The sequence below is a fragment of the Misgurnus anguillicaudatus genome, chromosome 22 (genome assembly GCF_027580225.2).
Source record: "Misgurnus anguillicaudatus chromosome 22, ASM2758022v2, whole genome shotgun sequence".
Taxonomy (NCBI): Eukaryota; Metazoa; Chordata; class Actinopteri; order Cypriniformes; family Cobitidae; genus Misgurnus; species Misgurnus anguillicaudatus.
Window position 1 is genome coordinate 28,370,072 of NC_073358.2, and position 17,526 is coordinate 28,387,597.

General features: G+C 37.6%; 1 protein-coding gene across 1 annotated transcript; it reads right to left on the reverse strand.

Annotated features, from left to right (window-relative positions):
* Positions 1-17,526, reverse strand: exoc3l2a (exocyst complex component 3-like 2a). The gene is made up of 13 exons (XM_055199708.2): positions 17,305-17,526; positions 13,952-14,487; positions 11,748-11,968; positions 10,659-11,451; positions 10,266-10,380; positions 10,069-10,179; positions 9,726-9,826; positions 9,466-9,576; positions 7,335-7,470; positions 7,127-7,249; positions 6,885-7,040; positions 6,667-6,788; positions 1-3,796 (listed from the first exon to the last, which is right to left on the reverse strand). Exons 2-13 carry the CDS (start codon positions 14,470-14,472, stop codon positions 3,475-3,477), a joined length of 2,832 nt encoding a protein of 943 aa, XP_055055683.2. The 5' UTR covers positions 14,473-14,487; positions 17,305-17,526; the 3' UTR covers positions 1-3,474.

Consider the following 17,526-nt stretch of genomic DNA (forward strand, 5'->3'; position numbering starts at 1 on the left):
TGGCAAGACATGGTTTTAATTCTCAGGAAGACATACAGTATATTGATATTAAGTAATCCCAATCACACTTCAGAACTAATTGGATTAAGCTAAATGCATAAATGTAATGTAAATACTGAGTAATGGTACATATTCATGGAATATTAAAAAGAAAACATGTCATATATATTAACAAAAAAAAAACAAGATACTGTAAACAAGATACTTTTATTTAGGTTTTACATCATTTCCCAGTCAATGGGTCTTTACTTTTTATTTACTTGAAACAATATCATGTACATTAACATCATCATTTTTCATCTGTAATGTCTTTGCTCAAATATGCATAGAAATGTAACAAAAATCAAAATCCTAAATATTAGTTTTGTAAAAAAACAGCAACAAATAACATGTTTTTATAATGTCACAATCAGTCATGTTTAAACCACTTTAGTGTTTGCTCTTGCATAAATGACATCAATTAAAACGTACACCTGAAAGATGTATGTATTGTAGAGCTGTACCTGATGACATCACTACATGTCTAAAAAGACTTAGGTTCTTTGTAGTGATGCCATCAAAGTTTCTTAAAATAATGATTTCTTTTATATGCTTTTATACAACAAAAAACCTTTTGTGTAACAGAAAGTTTCTGTGAATATCAAACATTTTTAATTGAACCACACAGCCAGATAAAAAACATTTTAGGAGTTTAAAGCAGTCTTGTTGCCTACAGCATTGAGCACAGCCTATATAAGTTAATGCTGAATTTCTTAGCTTCTCAACGTTACAGCAGTGAGGCTTCTGCCACTTATTTCAAATCAAGTGTTTGTTCACACAAGCTATACACAGTACACAGCAGCCTATTAACAGCCTGTTAAAAAGCCAGAGATTTCCTGTCTTTTTAAGTGCCCAGTATTTTATTCCACCGCAGCTGTGTTCTGAAGGACATGCTTTGTTATTTTACTTTTCATCTTGGTGTCCCTTGACCAAGTTTTGCACAAACAGATCTAGTTGAGTGACTGAGTGTGAATAGCCTAAGCAATAAATGTAATCTATTTCCTATAGACAGTTTCGTCAGATGCAAACGGGTTGCTGCTGTTATGCGCCTGGTCCAAACTTAACTTCCTGTCTGTGCTTGTTTATTGGTCTGGCTAGCGCCTAAACTGACCTCTGCAACAAATACCTTGTTAAAAATGTAAATGTTTCGGTTTCCAAAAGTCGAAGGGAGACAGTGAGCATGGATCACCACTGTGCGGTTTTGGCAGCCAGGCAAGGCTTTAAGGATCTGTAGTTAAACATTGTATACATTCATTTTACACAGTAACGTTAGATGAGTTTATACCACGGGGCTGTTGAATGCTTTATTCTGATTGGTTAAGAAACGGGTATCCATTTTTTTCGATAAACGCACACCTAACCTGTCAAATGTCTTAAACTCCCCTTCGCTTCGTCCCGCATTACCACCTTGCCTGTGCATCATTTTCACATAAAATTCCTTACTTAAAGGTGCAGTGTGTAAATTTTAGCGGCATCTAGTGGTGAGGTTTAAAATTGCAACCAACAGCTCAGTTCACAGCTCACCCCTTGCTTTTGACATGCATAGAGAAGCTACGGTAGCCGACACAGGACAAACATGTCATTGTTGGAGACAACTTAATAAAAAAGTTTGTCCGTTAAGAGCTTCTGTAGAAACATGGCGGCACAAAATGATGACTTCCATGTAAGGGGACCCTAGGGGGTGTATGTAGATAAAAATGTCTCATTCTAAAGTAATAAAAACAGAACGGTTCATTATGAAAGGTCTTTATACACCTCTGATAGGTTTAGTGTATTATTTTGCATTTCTGTCAAGAGATCCTTTTAAAAATTACACACTGCACCTTTAATGGCTGATATACTCATGTGATCTGATCTTCAAGGGTATTGACAAACATAATGTGTCTAAAAAAACACAAAAAATTCTGATCTTTCATGTCTTTATTGAGAACAACCAAAAAACCTCATAGCGCTTGTGGAAAAAGTAAGTGAACCCTTGAGTTAATGACCTCAAAAAAAGCTAATTGGAGTCAGGTCTTGTTAAGATAATACGTTTGGATGTGTGGACTACAGCTCCTTTGACTGATAAAAAAACCCTCAAACTTTTGGTGTTTGCTCTGCACATGAAGAACATGCTTATGTGAGCCATGCCTCGCCAAAAAGAGCTTTCAGAGGAGCAACGATCAAGAATTGTTGCTATACATAAAGCTGGAAAGGTTTACAAAGTTATTTCAAAGACTTTAGAAATTCACCACTGTACAGTTAGGCAAACAATCTACAAATGGAGACGCTTTGGGACTGTTGCTACTCTACCAAGAAGTGGACACCAAGTCCGAATGATACCAAGAGCATAACGAAAACTCATCAATGAGGTAAAGAAACAACCCCGAATGACAACCAAAGATTTATAGGCATCATTGGAACTTGCTAACATCTCTGTTCATGAGTCTACAATACATAAAACACTAAACAAGCAGTGTATCCATGGCAGGACACCACAAAGGAAGCCACTGCTTACTAAAAGAACATTGCTGCATGCCTGAAGCACATTGACACTCCACAGCGGTGTTGGTTAAAGGTTTTGTGGACTGATGAAAATAAGACTGAACTATTTTGAAAAACACACAGTACTACATCTGCCATAGAAAGGGCACAGCATATTATCATAAAAACATCATCCTAACTGTAAAGTATGGTGGAGGAAACATCATGATTTGGGCCTGCTTTGCTGCATCAGGGCCTGGCCAGCTTGCAATCCCTGAGGGGAAGATGAATTCCCAAGTATATCAGATAATTCTTCAGGATAATGTGAGATTTTCTGTATGTCAGCTGAAACTGTGTAGAAGGTGGGTGATGCAACAGGACAACGACCCAAAACACCAGAGCAAGTCCACAACAGAATGGCTTCAGAAAAACAAAATCTGCCTTTTTAGAGCCCAGACTTCAACCCAATAGAGATGCTATGGATTGATTTGAAGAGGGCCATACACATAAATATATGACAGCGCTAAAGCAGTTCTGCCAGGAAAAATGGGTTAAAATTCCTCCTGAATGATGTGCAGGTCTGATCCACAGCTACAGGAAGCGCATGGTTGAGGTTATTGCTGCCAAGGGAGGAATCAACCAGTTATTAATTCTAAGGGTTCACTTACTTTTTCCACTGCCATTTTGAATTTTTGTTTAATAAAGACATGAAAGATCTGAATATCCTTGTGTCATTATTTTTAAAGACATTATGTTCATCAATACCCTTGATCACATTTTATGACAAATTATTCAGAAAACCATGAAATTCCAAAAGGTTCACATACTTTTTCTTGCCACATCTTTTCCTACTTGTTTTTGTTGTGTGCTAACAATACATTCATTTTTTGTTTTGTATGTGTTGTGATTTTTGTTTCTATATAGTTACTTGTGCTTTTTTAAGAATGATGTGCATTGTAGTTATGCCTTATTTTATAATCTGTCAGAACGCTTTGTACGCCTTGACTGGGTTCTCCCGTTCGCATGCTTCTCGTTCCGGCTCCGTCTGCTGTGTTTACGATGCGGTCGGGCGCTGGCGACCCATGATGACACAGTCAGAGCACAGCGAATCAGAACCAACCCCAGACAGGGCATGTCTTTGGCCACTGCGATTTCCGAGAAGAGGGCACGATCCCTGGGCAGATTAATGGAGCTGTCGCTGTTCTCTAAATCCCGGACAACTGCTAGAATCTCCTGACGGTCCGATTGATGCACCATCCCACGGACATTTAACACAGTAGAGATGTGTCTTCTCCTGAGAGATGTAGACAGAGAAAGACAGTAATGGTTAACATAAACTCAGACAAAGTTTCCATATTTTAACCAACCCATCATTTTTAAAGTGTAGATGTAATCTGATTACAGTAGGCCAAAGTGATTACTTGTTATGTGTCTGACCCTCAACACTGGTCTTCATGGCTCATATAGTCCAAGTCAGCACTATATACTGCAAACATGGCTTGTCCCAAATATAGATAACAATGTGTATCTGTCACAGACTTTATCATAGATAGCCCAAAACAGGAAAGAGTGCTAAGCACAAAGTAAAGTTAACTAGCCTCCACTTTTTGCTTTTGATCTTTAGTTTGTGTGGGTGTGTTTTTGATAGGAGCGTGGCACCAGTCAGTCTCCTGTGACCTGGCAGGAACAGGAAGTACTCCAGAGCCACTTCCTGTCTGCCGAGGAGGGTTGTGCGTCAGCAAGCAGGAGCACTGCCAGCCAGTGACTGAGCACACACAAATGCTCCCCTTCATCCAAACAAAAACACTGGACTAAGTGGGGTCACATTTCACCTATTCCCCTGTTTACTGACTGCTGCTCCCTCCCATGCACTGGGTCCCTTCCACATAAAGGAAAGTTGGCACTGAGATAGAGCACCTCAGTAACTATTTTCAGACAGACATTCTTAGAATGACCTCAGGAAACTGAGAGGTGTTGTGAAAAATAGTCCTCAATCGCACCCGGAAGTCAAAGGGAAACATGTCAGATTTTTCTTGAATGAAAGCATTTTAAGACGACAGCATTCAGGCTCTACCCTTCCGTAGGTCTAAAAGTCTTTAGCAAAATTGTATTAATGCAATTGTTAAATAAAGACTGACAAGAGACTCATACACTCTAAAAATACTGAATTATTTTCAACGCAGCATTGGTTCAAAAAGGGACGAACCCTGCTGTTGGGTTAAATTAACCAACAAAATGTTTATATTTTATATATGGGTTGAAACAACAAAGGTGTTCACTCAAAAATGGAAATTCTCTCATGATTGAATCCTGCATATGCCATCCCATCTAAATGACTTCTTTTTTTCAGTTGAAAACAAATAATTTTGTCTCTAATGTCAAGTGTTTTGTCACGACACATGTAAGAACCAATGAAATTTGATGTTATTGATGTGCCGCCAAATTTGAACTTATCACGCTGATCTATACACTGTAAAAAGATAAAGACTGAAAATGTTTAAATGTTCATTTAACTTTAAACAAACTGTTGCCAGTAAATAACATATGTAAAATCTACAGTAAGTTCATGGCAGCTAGTTGCCAGTAATACAGTAATTTCTACAGATTTTTTTACAGTGTATGTTTTAATAGATACGCAATATAAAAATCCCTAAATAAGTAATCACTAAATATTTTGCTTCAAAAGACATTACATAGTGGCAAGAAAAGGTATGTGAACCTCTATGTGAACCGATGTTGATCCCCAGACGATGTTGATGCCCAGTCCAACGGCTGCCCCCGTTTAATCTACTTATCCGTGTATATATATAATTTTAAATGTTTTATATAAAAAGTCTTTATTTAAAATCTTTTTTTTTACTAAAAAGCCAGGAGGGTTTTTCTCTTAGTAGGTTTTTCAACCCCTGGGGAGTCAGCTGACATTGGCTTAACTTAGCACCCTTTTCTATACGTTACATGTATACTACTTAAGTATTTTAGTTACATTTTCCAATCATCTGTGCTTTATCAGAGTATTTGTCTTGGAAATAAAGTTACTTTACTTTATTAAAAAATCTTAACTACATTCTAAAGCATAGAATCATATTGTGTATTCCATTTATATTGCATATTAAAATTGATGTAATACCTAATTACATCAAAATTGTGTACTTTTCCTTTCTTGAGTACAAAAGTACTTTTTACTTAAGTACTTATGTACTAGATGTTTAATGTACTTAAATATTAAATATAAACCAAAAACTTGAAATTATTAAATGTAGTGGAGTAAATATTATGATAATATGCTTTGGAATGTATGTTTTCCAAAAAAAAAAAAAAACACTGATAAAATACAAATACTTGAAAATTTACTTTTATGCAGAAAGTAAAAATAGTTAAGTAGTATACACCTCTGATTATTACTACGCTCGCTATGCCGCTGTATTCTGCTGCTTATGTTATCCATCAATTTTCCTGTGGTTCTCCTGCATCTATTAATGTAAAGCTGCTTTGAAACTATAACAATTGTGAAAAGCCCTATATAAAAAAAATTGAATTGAAAAATTAAATAGGAATTAATTGGTTGTTGTGACTTAGATAAGGATCATATCACATTTATGGCAAATCACTAGAAAACCAGTTCCTTTTTCAAGGGGTTCACATACTTTTTCTTGCCACTGTATATTATCTCACTGGTGTCATTTAAATTATTTTAATAATGGGAGTTTTGCTTTGAAGTTCTTTACCATGCTGAAAAAAACCCATCACATTAATATACAGTAAAATCAGTGTTCAACTGAAGAAAGGAAATCATATACATCTGGGACGGTGTGAGGGCAAGTAAATTACGAGATAATTTTCATCTTTCTGTAAACTAATCTTTTAGGGAACTTCTAGTAAACTCTTTTCCTGTAAAAAGTATATAAAAAGTTGATTTTTTTCTCAAACCAACCTTCAACATAGAAAATTGTTACTAAAAAGTAACATGTCTGCTAACAGTTTTATAGCTTAAAACAATGCTTTCCTTCCTTTACCTTAAATGTGCATCCTGTTCTACAATTTGATATCTATTTTATCAATTTTTATAGCTTTACTCATTTCAAATCCTTCCTAAGACCTGACCTTTCCTCATATTTCTTAATAACCTCATATCCTAAATAGTGTTTATTTTTCCGCTGGTCTTACTGTATATCTGGAAACTCCTTCACCAAAACTCCAACCTCCATCTGAATAGAAGGTGTGTCTTCTAACACTATGATGTCAGCCAGGTGAACAATCACACTGTCCAACCAGGAAGCAGTTGACTCCTGACAAACAAAGACAGGAGATGAAATAGTTTATATTTAGTATTTTTAATAACAATTTGTACAAATATGACTGCATATCGACATATAGCCACACACCAGATCCCTAAATAGAGCCTTCAACTGTTTGGCTTCATCCTGCAGACGGAATGCCACTCTCTTCCTCATTTTGAGTGACGTACAAATGACACGCCCCCTCATGATGGCACGAACATATTCAACCAGGACCCGCCTGTGCACCTCATTCACCAGTGTCTGTCAACCAATCATACAATCAATCAACCAACCAACCAGTAAGTGTTTGGCTAAGATCATGTATAGGTTTTGGATGTGTGTCATACCTGATACGGAGGGCAGTCCATTCTGCGAAACTTTTTAAAGTGCTGTTTAATAGACGTCTCAATGCTCTCATAGGCCTCATTGTTCTCCAGCCACTTCCTCTTCACCAGCTTATCAAAGAATGGCTGGGATCATAATAGAAAATGCATAAATGAAAGCACTAGGAACCAGAGCGTCCGTGCCGAATGTGAATGCGTTTGTTTATCTCACCCTGATATGTTCAAACAGTATGTCAGCGAGAACTCGCACAGAGTGGTTGACGATTCGCTCTAGAGAGGAATGAGCTCGCTGCGAGAAGTCCTCACTGCCGAGGGGGTCACACATATGACAGCGCTCCACAAAACTCCTATACAGTACAAAACGGTAAGTATCATATTATAGTTACATCTTACTTTATGTTTTACTATAGTTTATGTCATAATATTTTTTATTTAGAAGTGGTTTGAGAGACTTTTTTTGCATATGTTAGACACCAATTCATTTAATGTTGGCAGCGGCTACTTATACTAAGTGCAAATAGCGTTAGATACTATTTACACCTAGTGACACCATGTAAAAGAAGTTTTCTTACACCGACCCCTAACCGTACCAAATAAATACTTTTATTCCTAATAAATACCGTATTATCAGTTTTTAAACATTTTCTCAATTTTTTATTGAAAAATAAATGCCTTTTTAATGTTATATATATTAAGAAAAAGTTAATTTTTTTAAAATAAAAATGTAGATCACATTAAAAACACATTATTATTGAAAAACTACACTAAAGGGGGTCGCACACCAGACAAGAAGCGTCGCGTAGCGTCTAGGACAACTCTGAGGTATCGTACACCGGAAGTGCACATTACATAACGCAGACTTAGTCAGCGGTGTGCGACCCGCTTAAGGGTACATTTAGATGACAGCAGTGTTGTGCATTTTTGCAAAGTTTCGCAAATAGACAACAATGCTGTTAAAACAATGCCCATTCACACGATCCAGAAAAACAACTAAAAACTTTGTATTATGCATGCCAGGCCAGTAGTTGCAGATCTCAAACAACGTCTGTACACGTACTATAATGCATACGCATGCGAATTATGTCATTGTTTTCACAAAATTTCCATTTTTTTGTAGTTACACAAAGACACAGATGTATCTTTTCAAAAACTTAAACTTGTGTTTTAAGGCCACCAAAATGATGTGCAAAATGCAAAAAAGGTTTTAGTTCAAATGTATGTGGTGTCAACACCCCTTAAAGGTGCAATGTGTAACATTTAGAAGGATCTCTTGACAAAAATTAAATATAATATACATAACTACACTAGTCAACATTCGAAGTGGATCAAAACCTTTAATAAAAGTTTACATAAAACCAATCCCTAATACCCATTCTTGTCTTAGAACAACTTTGCCAAACCATTTTGATCCACTTCAAATGTTGACTAGTGTATATTATCAGTGGTGTATAAAAACCTTACACAATGAACTGTATTGTTTTTATTATCTTACAATGACCTGTTTTTATCTACATACACTACGGCGCCATCTTTCTACAGTAGCCCTAAATGGACATACTGTTCTACAAAGCTCTATTCGTCCATACGTTGTCCGACATGTTTGTCCTGTGGCCGCTACCGTATGCGTTTTGAAATTGACGGGTGAGCTGCAATTCGCAATCTCACCACTAGATGCCGCTAAAAACTACACACAGCACCTTTTCCTTATGGTGTGTTCAAACCAGATGTGAAAGAGGGGGCAAGCGCGAGTAATTTACAAGTTAAGTCGATGCAAAGCTGCGAATAGGCATCCTGCGAATGGTGGCCTGGAAGGCGTGGAGCGGATGGCACGTCCTGCGAAGCTGCGAATAGGCATCCTTCAGTGTTACCACATGATCTGTGCGAGTTAAAAAATCTGAACTTTGGGGGATTTTTGCACTGCGTTAACCAAACAGGAGCTTGCTGTAGCAGTGACATGATTACAGGAAACGAGCGGAGGCAGAAAAACGAAACAATAATGGTGGACAATCATCATCACAACACGAGACATCTTTGTACTTTTACAGGAATTAAAAGGATCTTGTTTGGAAGAGTGAGGACAATTTGGTAAGTTTACTCAATTTAAGCTATATAAGCCCCTCCCATGATGCGAATTTATGCGTGAATGACACGCACGGCTCTCACACGCGAATGAAGCGTTTAAACTCAAAATGTTCAAGCGTCCAACTACGCGCATATATCTAATTTTTGCCGCCTCTTCCGCGTCTCTGGTGTGAACGCACATTTACACTCTTACAATAAACCTCCCATCCAACAGGTTGAGAATGCTCGGATTAGGCTGATATGTAAAAAAAGATAAAAACCTGAAAGGTGGAACACAGTTGACAAGAGCAATCGTCCTGGAGACATAACCATCCCCACCATCTCCAAACTCCGACTGTGTGTTATGAAACATCTCAACTTTTCTCTGGAAACTAAATATCACACACAAACAAACACACTTGATTAGTATATATTTTTGGTTTTATGAGCTTTTAAAGTTTTGAAATATGTTCAAATTATTAATATCATTAATGATCTTTACTGATTCGAATCATCATTATGATCTACTTTTCCATCTCACCTGTGCAGGAAATCTGCAAGTCCATTCAAGGTGCAGCGAGCAATACTGGCTCCTAATGGCTGACTGACAGCAGTTGATCTGTCTAAATCTACTTTCAACCTCTGGGACACACAGAGACACAAAGATATAAGGAAAACATTCATACACAATATACAGTACATACACAAATAAACAAACAAACAAACAAGATGGAAGGTATCACATTCAAAAGATCACTGCTTCATATGTACTTTACATTTAGCAGATGTTTTAATCCTACATTAGGATTAATCCTAGAATCTTATGGAAGCAATTACTAAAGCATAGATCCTATGTAGCATGTGTAGGTGTGCAAGTGTATTACCTGTATAATAGAACGGGCGAGGCCAGATTGATACTCTTCAATGTGCAATGTCTGTGCCCATCGCTTTTCTTCATCCTCCAAAACCTGAGACAGCTCTGTAGTCACCTTCTCCTAGAGGACACAAAGCATCATGGGAATTATTTGAACTGTTTGATTCCAGAGGTTAGCAGTCAATTCGCATTTTGATCTAGTGTTACCCAAACAGTGTCGACACAGTCCTGTTCCAGCCGATTGATGACATATTCTGGTAGAAGAGGATCTAGAGCTTCACAATCTATTGTGCCCATTGCCCCAACTGTAGCCAAGACGTCCCTGTGACACAATATCAGAATACATACGTGTTTAATTCACTTGTGTGTTTGTGTTGTTTTCTTGTGTATATACAGTAATTCCCTCAGGTATCCGGCAGCAGTGTTGTTCAGGATAAACAATGCAGTTGTTATTAATAGACCTGAGCTAATTCTTCCACGGGGCGATTAAGGCTCACTGCGAGAAAGGGCCGAAAGGAGGATGTTTAAAAAAAGTAAAACCCCCATCGCATTCCATTCACATTCTTGTTCCGCTTTCTATTTATACACGTGTGCGTGTACCTGTTGTAAATGTTGTAGATCCAATCCAGCAGCGAGTATATATCAGTGATCTGAATGGGTCCACAAGTGATGCTCTTCAGCCGTTTGGCGACAGCCCTGTGATAACTCTGCATGTAGACCTGAAACACCCCGAACTCCTCAGGATACACCGCCACCACGTTCCGACGGGCCGCGTCCATATCTTCCACCACCCTGCCCCTCAGACGCTCCAAATACATGGCCATCTGACCTGCGGCGATGCCTCCTGGCTGTGGAAGACACCAGTCGGCTGCCTCTCCCATGGCATCCACCCATCCCTGACGCAGCCTCCTGGGTCGCTTGGAGGGTCGTGCGATCTCACGCGAGATCGGGCGGTCTTCCGAGTCATCTTCGGCTTGGAGGTTGGCCTGGGCCTCCTGGTGCAGTGCCCAGACTTTGTCAGCCTGCTCCTCTTGCTGTATGACCAGAACCACAAGGCCCAGCTGAGGCCCGGTGCAGGGTTGACGGAGCGACTCCCTCACCACATCCCACATCTCGTTCTGAAGGGCTTCGTAAAGCAGCTCTACATCCTTCACTTTACGCAGCCCGGCATCCCACATGTTTGGACCGGACTCGTCATTGCCTGAACCAGCCAGCAGGGGGAACCAGGGAGATGAGGCCAATGAGGGAGTTGTTGCAGTGCTGGGTGTGGTTGAAGTGGGTGTGGATTGTGTCAAAGGGGAGGGATCAAGTTCACACTCCCTCTCGAGCTCTTGAATGTGCGTGTCGGCAAGCAGCAGGTCTCTCTGATTAACCAACTGCAAGATCTCCAACACTAAAGGTGCAAAAGTGAGAAAAGACTAGCGTTAACTTTTATACTGCCATGTGTTCGATCACTTGTGTGTTGGTCTGTACACACAATTCCGATTTTCTCTTCTTGCACCGAGCTTATCAGGTAGGATCTGCAGCACAAAGAAGGTATGCAATTTCCTGTCTCACAAAGAATTTTGGACCATGTTGTTGGTCATTAAAAGCAAAGTTTTATATGGGAAAAACACTGAGACCTTTGACTTGGAGCATAAGAAAGTTTCATTTGATAAAGTAAAAACAAGTACAGAGGTTAAATGTTACCTGATAGCGGCTCCCTGCGTTTGACTGGCTGCTCTTCCTCTAAGAGCTCTTGCTCGGATCCCTGGGAACTGTTGTTTGTTAGTGAGTCACGTTTGAGCTTGCTCAGACTGACCATACGTAGGAATGAGGGACGACGAAGACTGTCTTCATCATCTTCGATGGTCAGATCGCCTGTGGGCAGACTATCTCTGCGCTCGCTCTCTTTACGACGGCCTGCCAGTCTAGGGAGAGGAAATATCTTCAATATTGACTGATTAAAGTCGTTTTGGAGGAGAACACCACTGTTTTTCAGTGTTTTGCTGTGTTCTTGCCTCAACTTAGATAAATTAATACATACCTATCTTTATTTAATGCGTGCACTTAATCTTTGTACAGCATGACGTGAATGTGTTAGCATTTAGCCTAGCCCCATTCATTCCTTAGGATCCAAACAGGGATGAATTTAGAAGCCACCAAACACTTCCATGTTTTCCCTATTTAAAGACTGTTACGAGAGTAGTTACACGAGTAAGTTTTGGAGCACAAAATAAAATGTGCAGATTTTTTAAGCGGATAAAAAATGTGAACTTTATTGCATGGCGGAAGAGCACTTCGACCTTGGGCGCAGTAATATTGATGGAAGTTTGAGCAAGAGCACTGCAAAAAATGACTTTCTTACTTAGTTTTTTTGTCTTGTTCTCAGTAGAAATATCTACAAATTTTTAAATTATGATGCTTTTTTCTTGATGAGCAAAATGACTTAAGAAAATAAGTCTAGTTTTTAGACAAAAATTATACAATTTAACTGAATTTGTGCTTAAAACAAGCAAAAAAACAAAATCTGCAAATGGGGTGAAAAAACAAATCTTAAAATAAGATTAATTTTTTCTTAACTCTTTCGCCGCCATTGATGAGTTATCTCGTCAATCAAGAGAAAATGCTTCCCTGCCAATGACGAGTATTTCCGGCTTTCCGCAACTTTTTTAACCCGGAAATATTGCCCTACGGCAAGTGGCTGCGTGTCAGTGTCTGTTTTAAAGATCGCTCTGAATGGGATCTCTATGAAAAGTCTGTCACAAAAATGGAATTATCTCTGCTTTTTGCTCAAATTGTGGTTTTTGCAGAAACCTACCCATATTCAAGAGCTGATTACAAAAGAACTACTGAAGGTAGGATGAAACAGGTTTTTTTGTTTGAAAGCAGATGGTCGGTTCTTTCATTTGGTATATTGTATGTTTATCTATTTAAAGAAGAACATTTTCTGGAAGGCATTAAACTTTTGTGAAAATCATAAAAAAATGCTGGCGCTGGCTGGCAACTTTTTATAAAAAACGCTGGTGGCGAAAGAGTTAAACACTTAATTTCTTACCCGCCGACATCGAAGTGCTGTAAACTAGTGCTCTTCCGCCATACAATATTGTTCTCATTTTTATCCGCTTAAAAAAATCACCACGTTTCATTTTGTGCCACCATACTTACTCGTGTAACTACTCTTAACAGTCTTTAAAAAGGGAAAACATGGAAGTGTTTGGTGGCTTCTAAATTCATCCCTGTTTGGATCCTAAGGAATGAATGGGGCTAGGCTAAATGCTAACACATTCATAACACGCTGTACAAAGATTAAGTGCATGCATTGAAAAAAGATAGGTATGTATTAATTCCCCTAAGTTGAGGTAAGAACATAGTAAACATTAAAAAATGGTGGTGTTTTCCTTTAAAGATTTAAAAAACTGGGGGCCATGGCCCCCTGCGGGGCCCTGAGATGGTGCTAATTAATTTATCATAAATTCTGTGTACTTAAGTCTGGGAAAAATAATGCTACTAACCAACAGCACTACATTGAATAGTTTAAAGGTGCAGTGTGTAAATTTTAGCAACATGTAGTGGTGAGGTTGCGAATTGCAACCAACGGCTCAGCCCACTGCTGACCCCTCGCTTTTGAAATGCATAGAAAGCTAGAGTAGCCGCCACCAGAAAAACATGTCATAGTCGAAGACGGTATGGTAATTATATTGCATTTCTGTCAAAAGATCCTTCTAAAAATTACACACTGCACCTATAATACGTTTTGTTTAATTAAACTGTTAATTTTTACAATGTTTTATGTCATACATTTTCTTTGTGGGGCCATGAAATGATGCACCATCCGTATTCAATGGGGGCGGCACACTGAAAAAGTTTGAGAACCACTGCAGGGGGAAAACATGCATCATTCAGACTCTCACCTCAGTAAAGTCATGATCTCCTCTGAGGCTCGTCTATAATTTATCTTCCTCTTTTTTCCTGAGGATGGTGTTGCCGGGAGGGTGGCACTCCGCATCGAAGGGGCAGCACCCCAAACATTTTTTCCAGTGATACGAAGTCCTTTCCCTAACTTTCCCAGGGTCTTCAGTGGTGATGAGCCACAGATCCGTCCCAGAGTTCCTCTCTTTTCTTTCGATCCTTCGTTAACCTTCGACCCTCCACGCTGCTCCGTGTTTGCCTCATTCTCCAGCGCCTCACTCACCTGAGATGATCTTTGGTAGTCCTGTCCATTTTCCCAAACCCCATTCTCCTCATTATTCCACCCTATACCTGCCCACGCCCCCTCAAACGGATTCAGATCGGATGGTGGCAGAATGAGTTCCCCGTTGCTATGGTTACTTTTAAGGATAAGTTCACCGTTAGCAAGGTTACTCTTTTGGATGACATCACCATTGCTCTGGTTATTCTTGAGCCTCCTGGGCAGCTTCTTAAAGATGGGCATTCTGGCACTGGTTAACTAAAAGACAAAATTGACACCATTGGTCACAATTGCAGTCAGTCTCTTGAGTATATATAAGTACATATATTTATATAACATTTAGGGTTAGGTGTTACAGCAATGTTTACATCAAGTTCACTAATCATGTTGATAGTCCACTATGTCCTGCTTAAAGGTAACTAGAGTTGAAACCTGTTCAAACCGCCCTTATCAGGCATTCCTAAATTACTTTGCCTTGTTGTATTCTCATTGTTCGGTATTCCGGTGAGCGGAGTGCATTAACAGCATATGTGTGTGCGTTTGTCTATGGGTTCGCAATTTTAATCATCTAAAAAGAAATCTCACATCCAGATGTGTCAGAATAGTTTCCTGTCCTCGGAGATTCTCAGACCATACTCACTCACAAACACTCACTTTCTGAAATGTCTCATGGGATTTAAAATGTTTTTTTTTTTCAAATTTAATATACCACTATTAACAGAGAATCCTTGCTTTGCATTATATCTGAACAGAGTTCCCCTGATGGTGGTTAAAGAGGCTAAAATAAACTAAAATTAAACAAACATTCAAAGATTAACAGATTAAATTTGTCTCTGTCAGCCCTATACGGTACGATAAATAATGCTAATAAAATCATGACATAGTTATAGCTTTATCAGTAGATAAATGTGTTGTGATGTGCACATTTGACTGCTCAACGTTGCACAACAAAAGCATAACAATTGAATCTAACATCCAATCAGATAATCGGTTTTAGATTGTAAACATTAATTATATTAATACTAGAGTCTCGGATTTATAATGACCCTGTAGAGACAGGGTGGGTTGTTATTATATAAATGTCTATAAATACACTCTGCAGCATATTAATCAGTGCGCAGGGATGTCCACGTGTCTCGCCTGTAGAGGTTTTTTTTGGCACCATGGGGGTAATGAGTTTGTTTAGCTATAGCGGACATACAGTGAACAACGTGTCATTGTGTGATTTCATTTCTTTAAAATAAATTCTGTATCACCGTGACAATATTTTTAAAAAGTGAAAACTGAATGCAATTCTACACATTATTATGCACAATACAAAATTATATTAAGATTAAAGTAAAGCTTTTAGTGTAACCACATCCTCTCATCATGAATTTTTAACTTACAAAAGTCAAGCCTGTTAGTGAGATATTCTTTTTCTAAAGTGATGCTAATTAATTAATTGACGATAAATCAGTAACTAAATTAAGAATTAGTAATAAATGCATTCTCTAACAATATATATTATACAATTCTATTATAAATATTGTTTTGATTTGTTCTATAATGGATGTTAATAAATATTACAGTAAAGAAATAATCATTACTGTAATATTTATTAACATCAATAATAAAATAAATCAAAACTATTTTGATTTATATTTATATATATATGAAGAGTTTCGTTGCAAAACGAGATAAATCCATTTTTTAACATTTTTGTCAAAACATGTTTATTATTATGTTATCATGTTGTTATTTTGTTTTATGGTGCTACTTAGCTGTATTTTTTAAGTTATGAAGGTTTAAATCAAAACAAACCAACTGCAGTTGCATTGAAATTAATTGGAATGCACAACCAAAAAAAGAGATTTCTGAACAATTAAAAAACGGTGGTTATCTCGATTTGCAACGAAACTCTTCATATATATATATATATATTATATATATGTATATATACTTACAGAATGCATTTATTACCAATATATTGAACCCTCTGTTCCAAATGTCCTAAACCCCAGATTCCCAGATAAAGTCAAGACATCAGAAAAATATCAGTCCTGTTTTCTATTTTGGATGAGGAAAAAATGCATGCATTTTGGATGTGACAAAAAAAATTTTTTTTGGGAGACAACACTTTGTTGGATTATGTGAATTAAAAGGCACAAACCAGCAGTAGTAATATCAAATAAATGGGGAAGGGATGGCTTTTCAAATAGTATTTAATATCTACTTAAAATGTTGTTTGCGCATTAATGAGGAAAAAACATGTTAGGAATGTGACATTTTCTGTTATGGATGTCACAATTCTGTTATTTCCACTTATTTAACAAAGGAAAACAATAAGAACTTTAACAAAGACTTGGGTACAAAATATTGTCATCCAAGATATCAGCACACACTTTAAACGAATGTGTTAAAATAACAGATCTTGTGTCTAGTTAAGGACAAAACATCTAGTGTGTTGTCCTTAACTTAACACATCTCTTATTTTAACACATCTTTTATTTATATGAACTCAAAATCAACACGAAATGACAATAATGTGTTATAATTAACACACCCAGGATGTGTTAATTTTAACACATTGTTATGTGTTAAACTATTTAACACATTATGTGTGTTTTTAACACATTATGTGTCACTTCGTGTTGATTTTGATTTCATATAAATAAAAGGGACAACACAAGATGTGTTAAAACAACACAAAGTGTGTTGTTCCAAAAATAACACTAGATGTGTTGTCCTTAACTAGACACAAGATGTGTTCTTTTAACACATTCGTTTTAAGAGGTTAAAAACCTTTGGTAAAAAACTTAACTTTTCATGATAAGGTTAACATTTGCATGGAATTACCCATATATATATATTTATTAAAAAAATCCATTTTATACATATTTTTGCGTGTTTAATAAATAATGGAAAAACTTGTACATATGCAAACCTTTTCATTCTCACGAATGCAACAGAAAACTGTAAACTAAATTTATGTTCTAATATTTCATTGACTGCTATGAAATTAAACTAATTACAAAAAGCACAATAAATATTTTGATTTTAATTTTAAAACATAAAATAACACAAACATCTTACCTTAGAGTGAAGTGGGCAGTCAGCTCATGGCAAATCCATCCCCGTGTCTGGGAGTGTGTTAGAGAGTAAGACAGTGAGAAAGTATGTGTGTATGTGTGTGTGTTTCACTCTCCAAGATTTTGGGGCCTTCTGCTGGAATGTCGGAGGCAGCCGTTCATTTTGCTACCAGATGATGAGGCATTTTCCTCAGGAAAAAGAGACACCCTCCCTAAACAAACATGC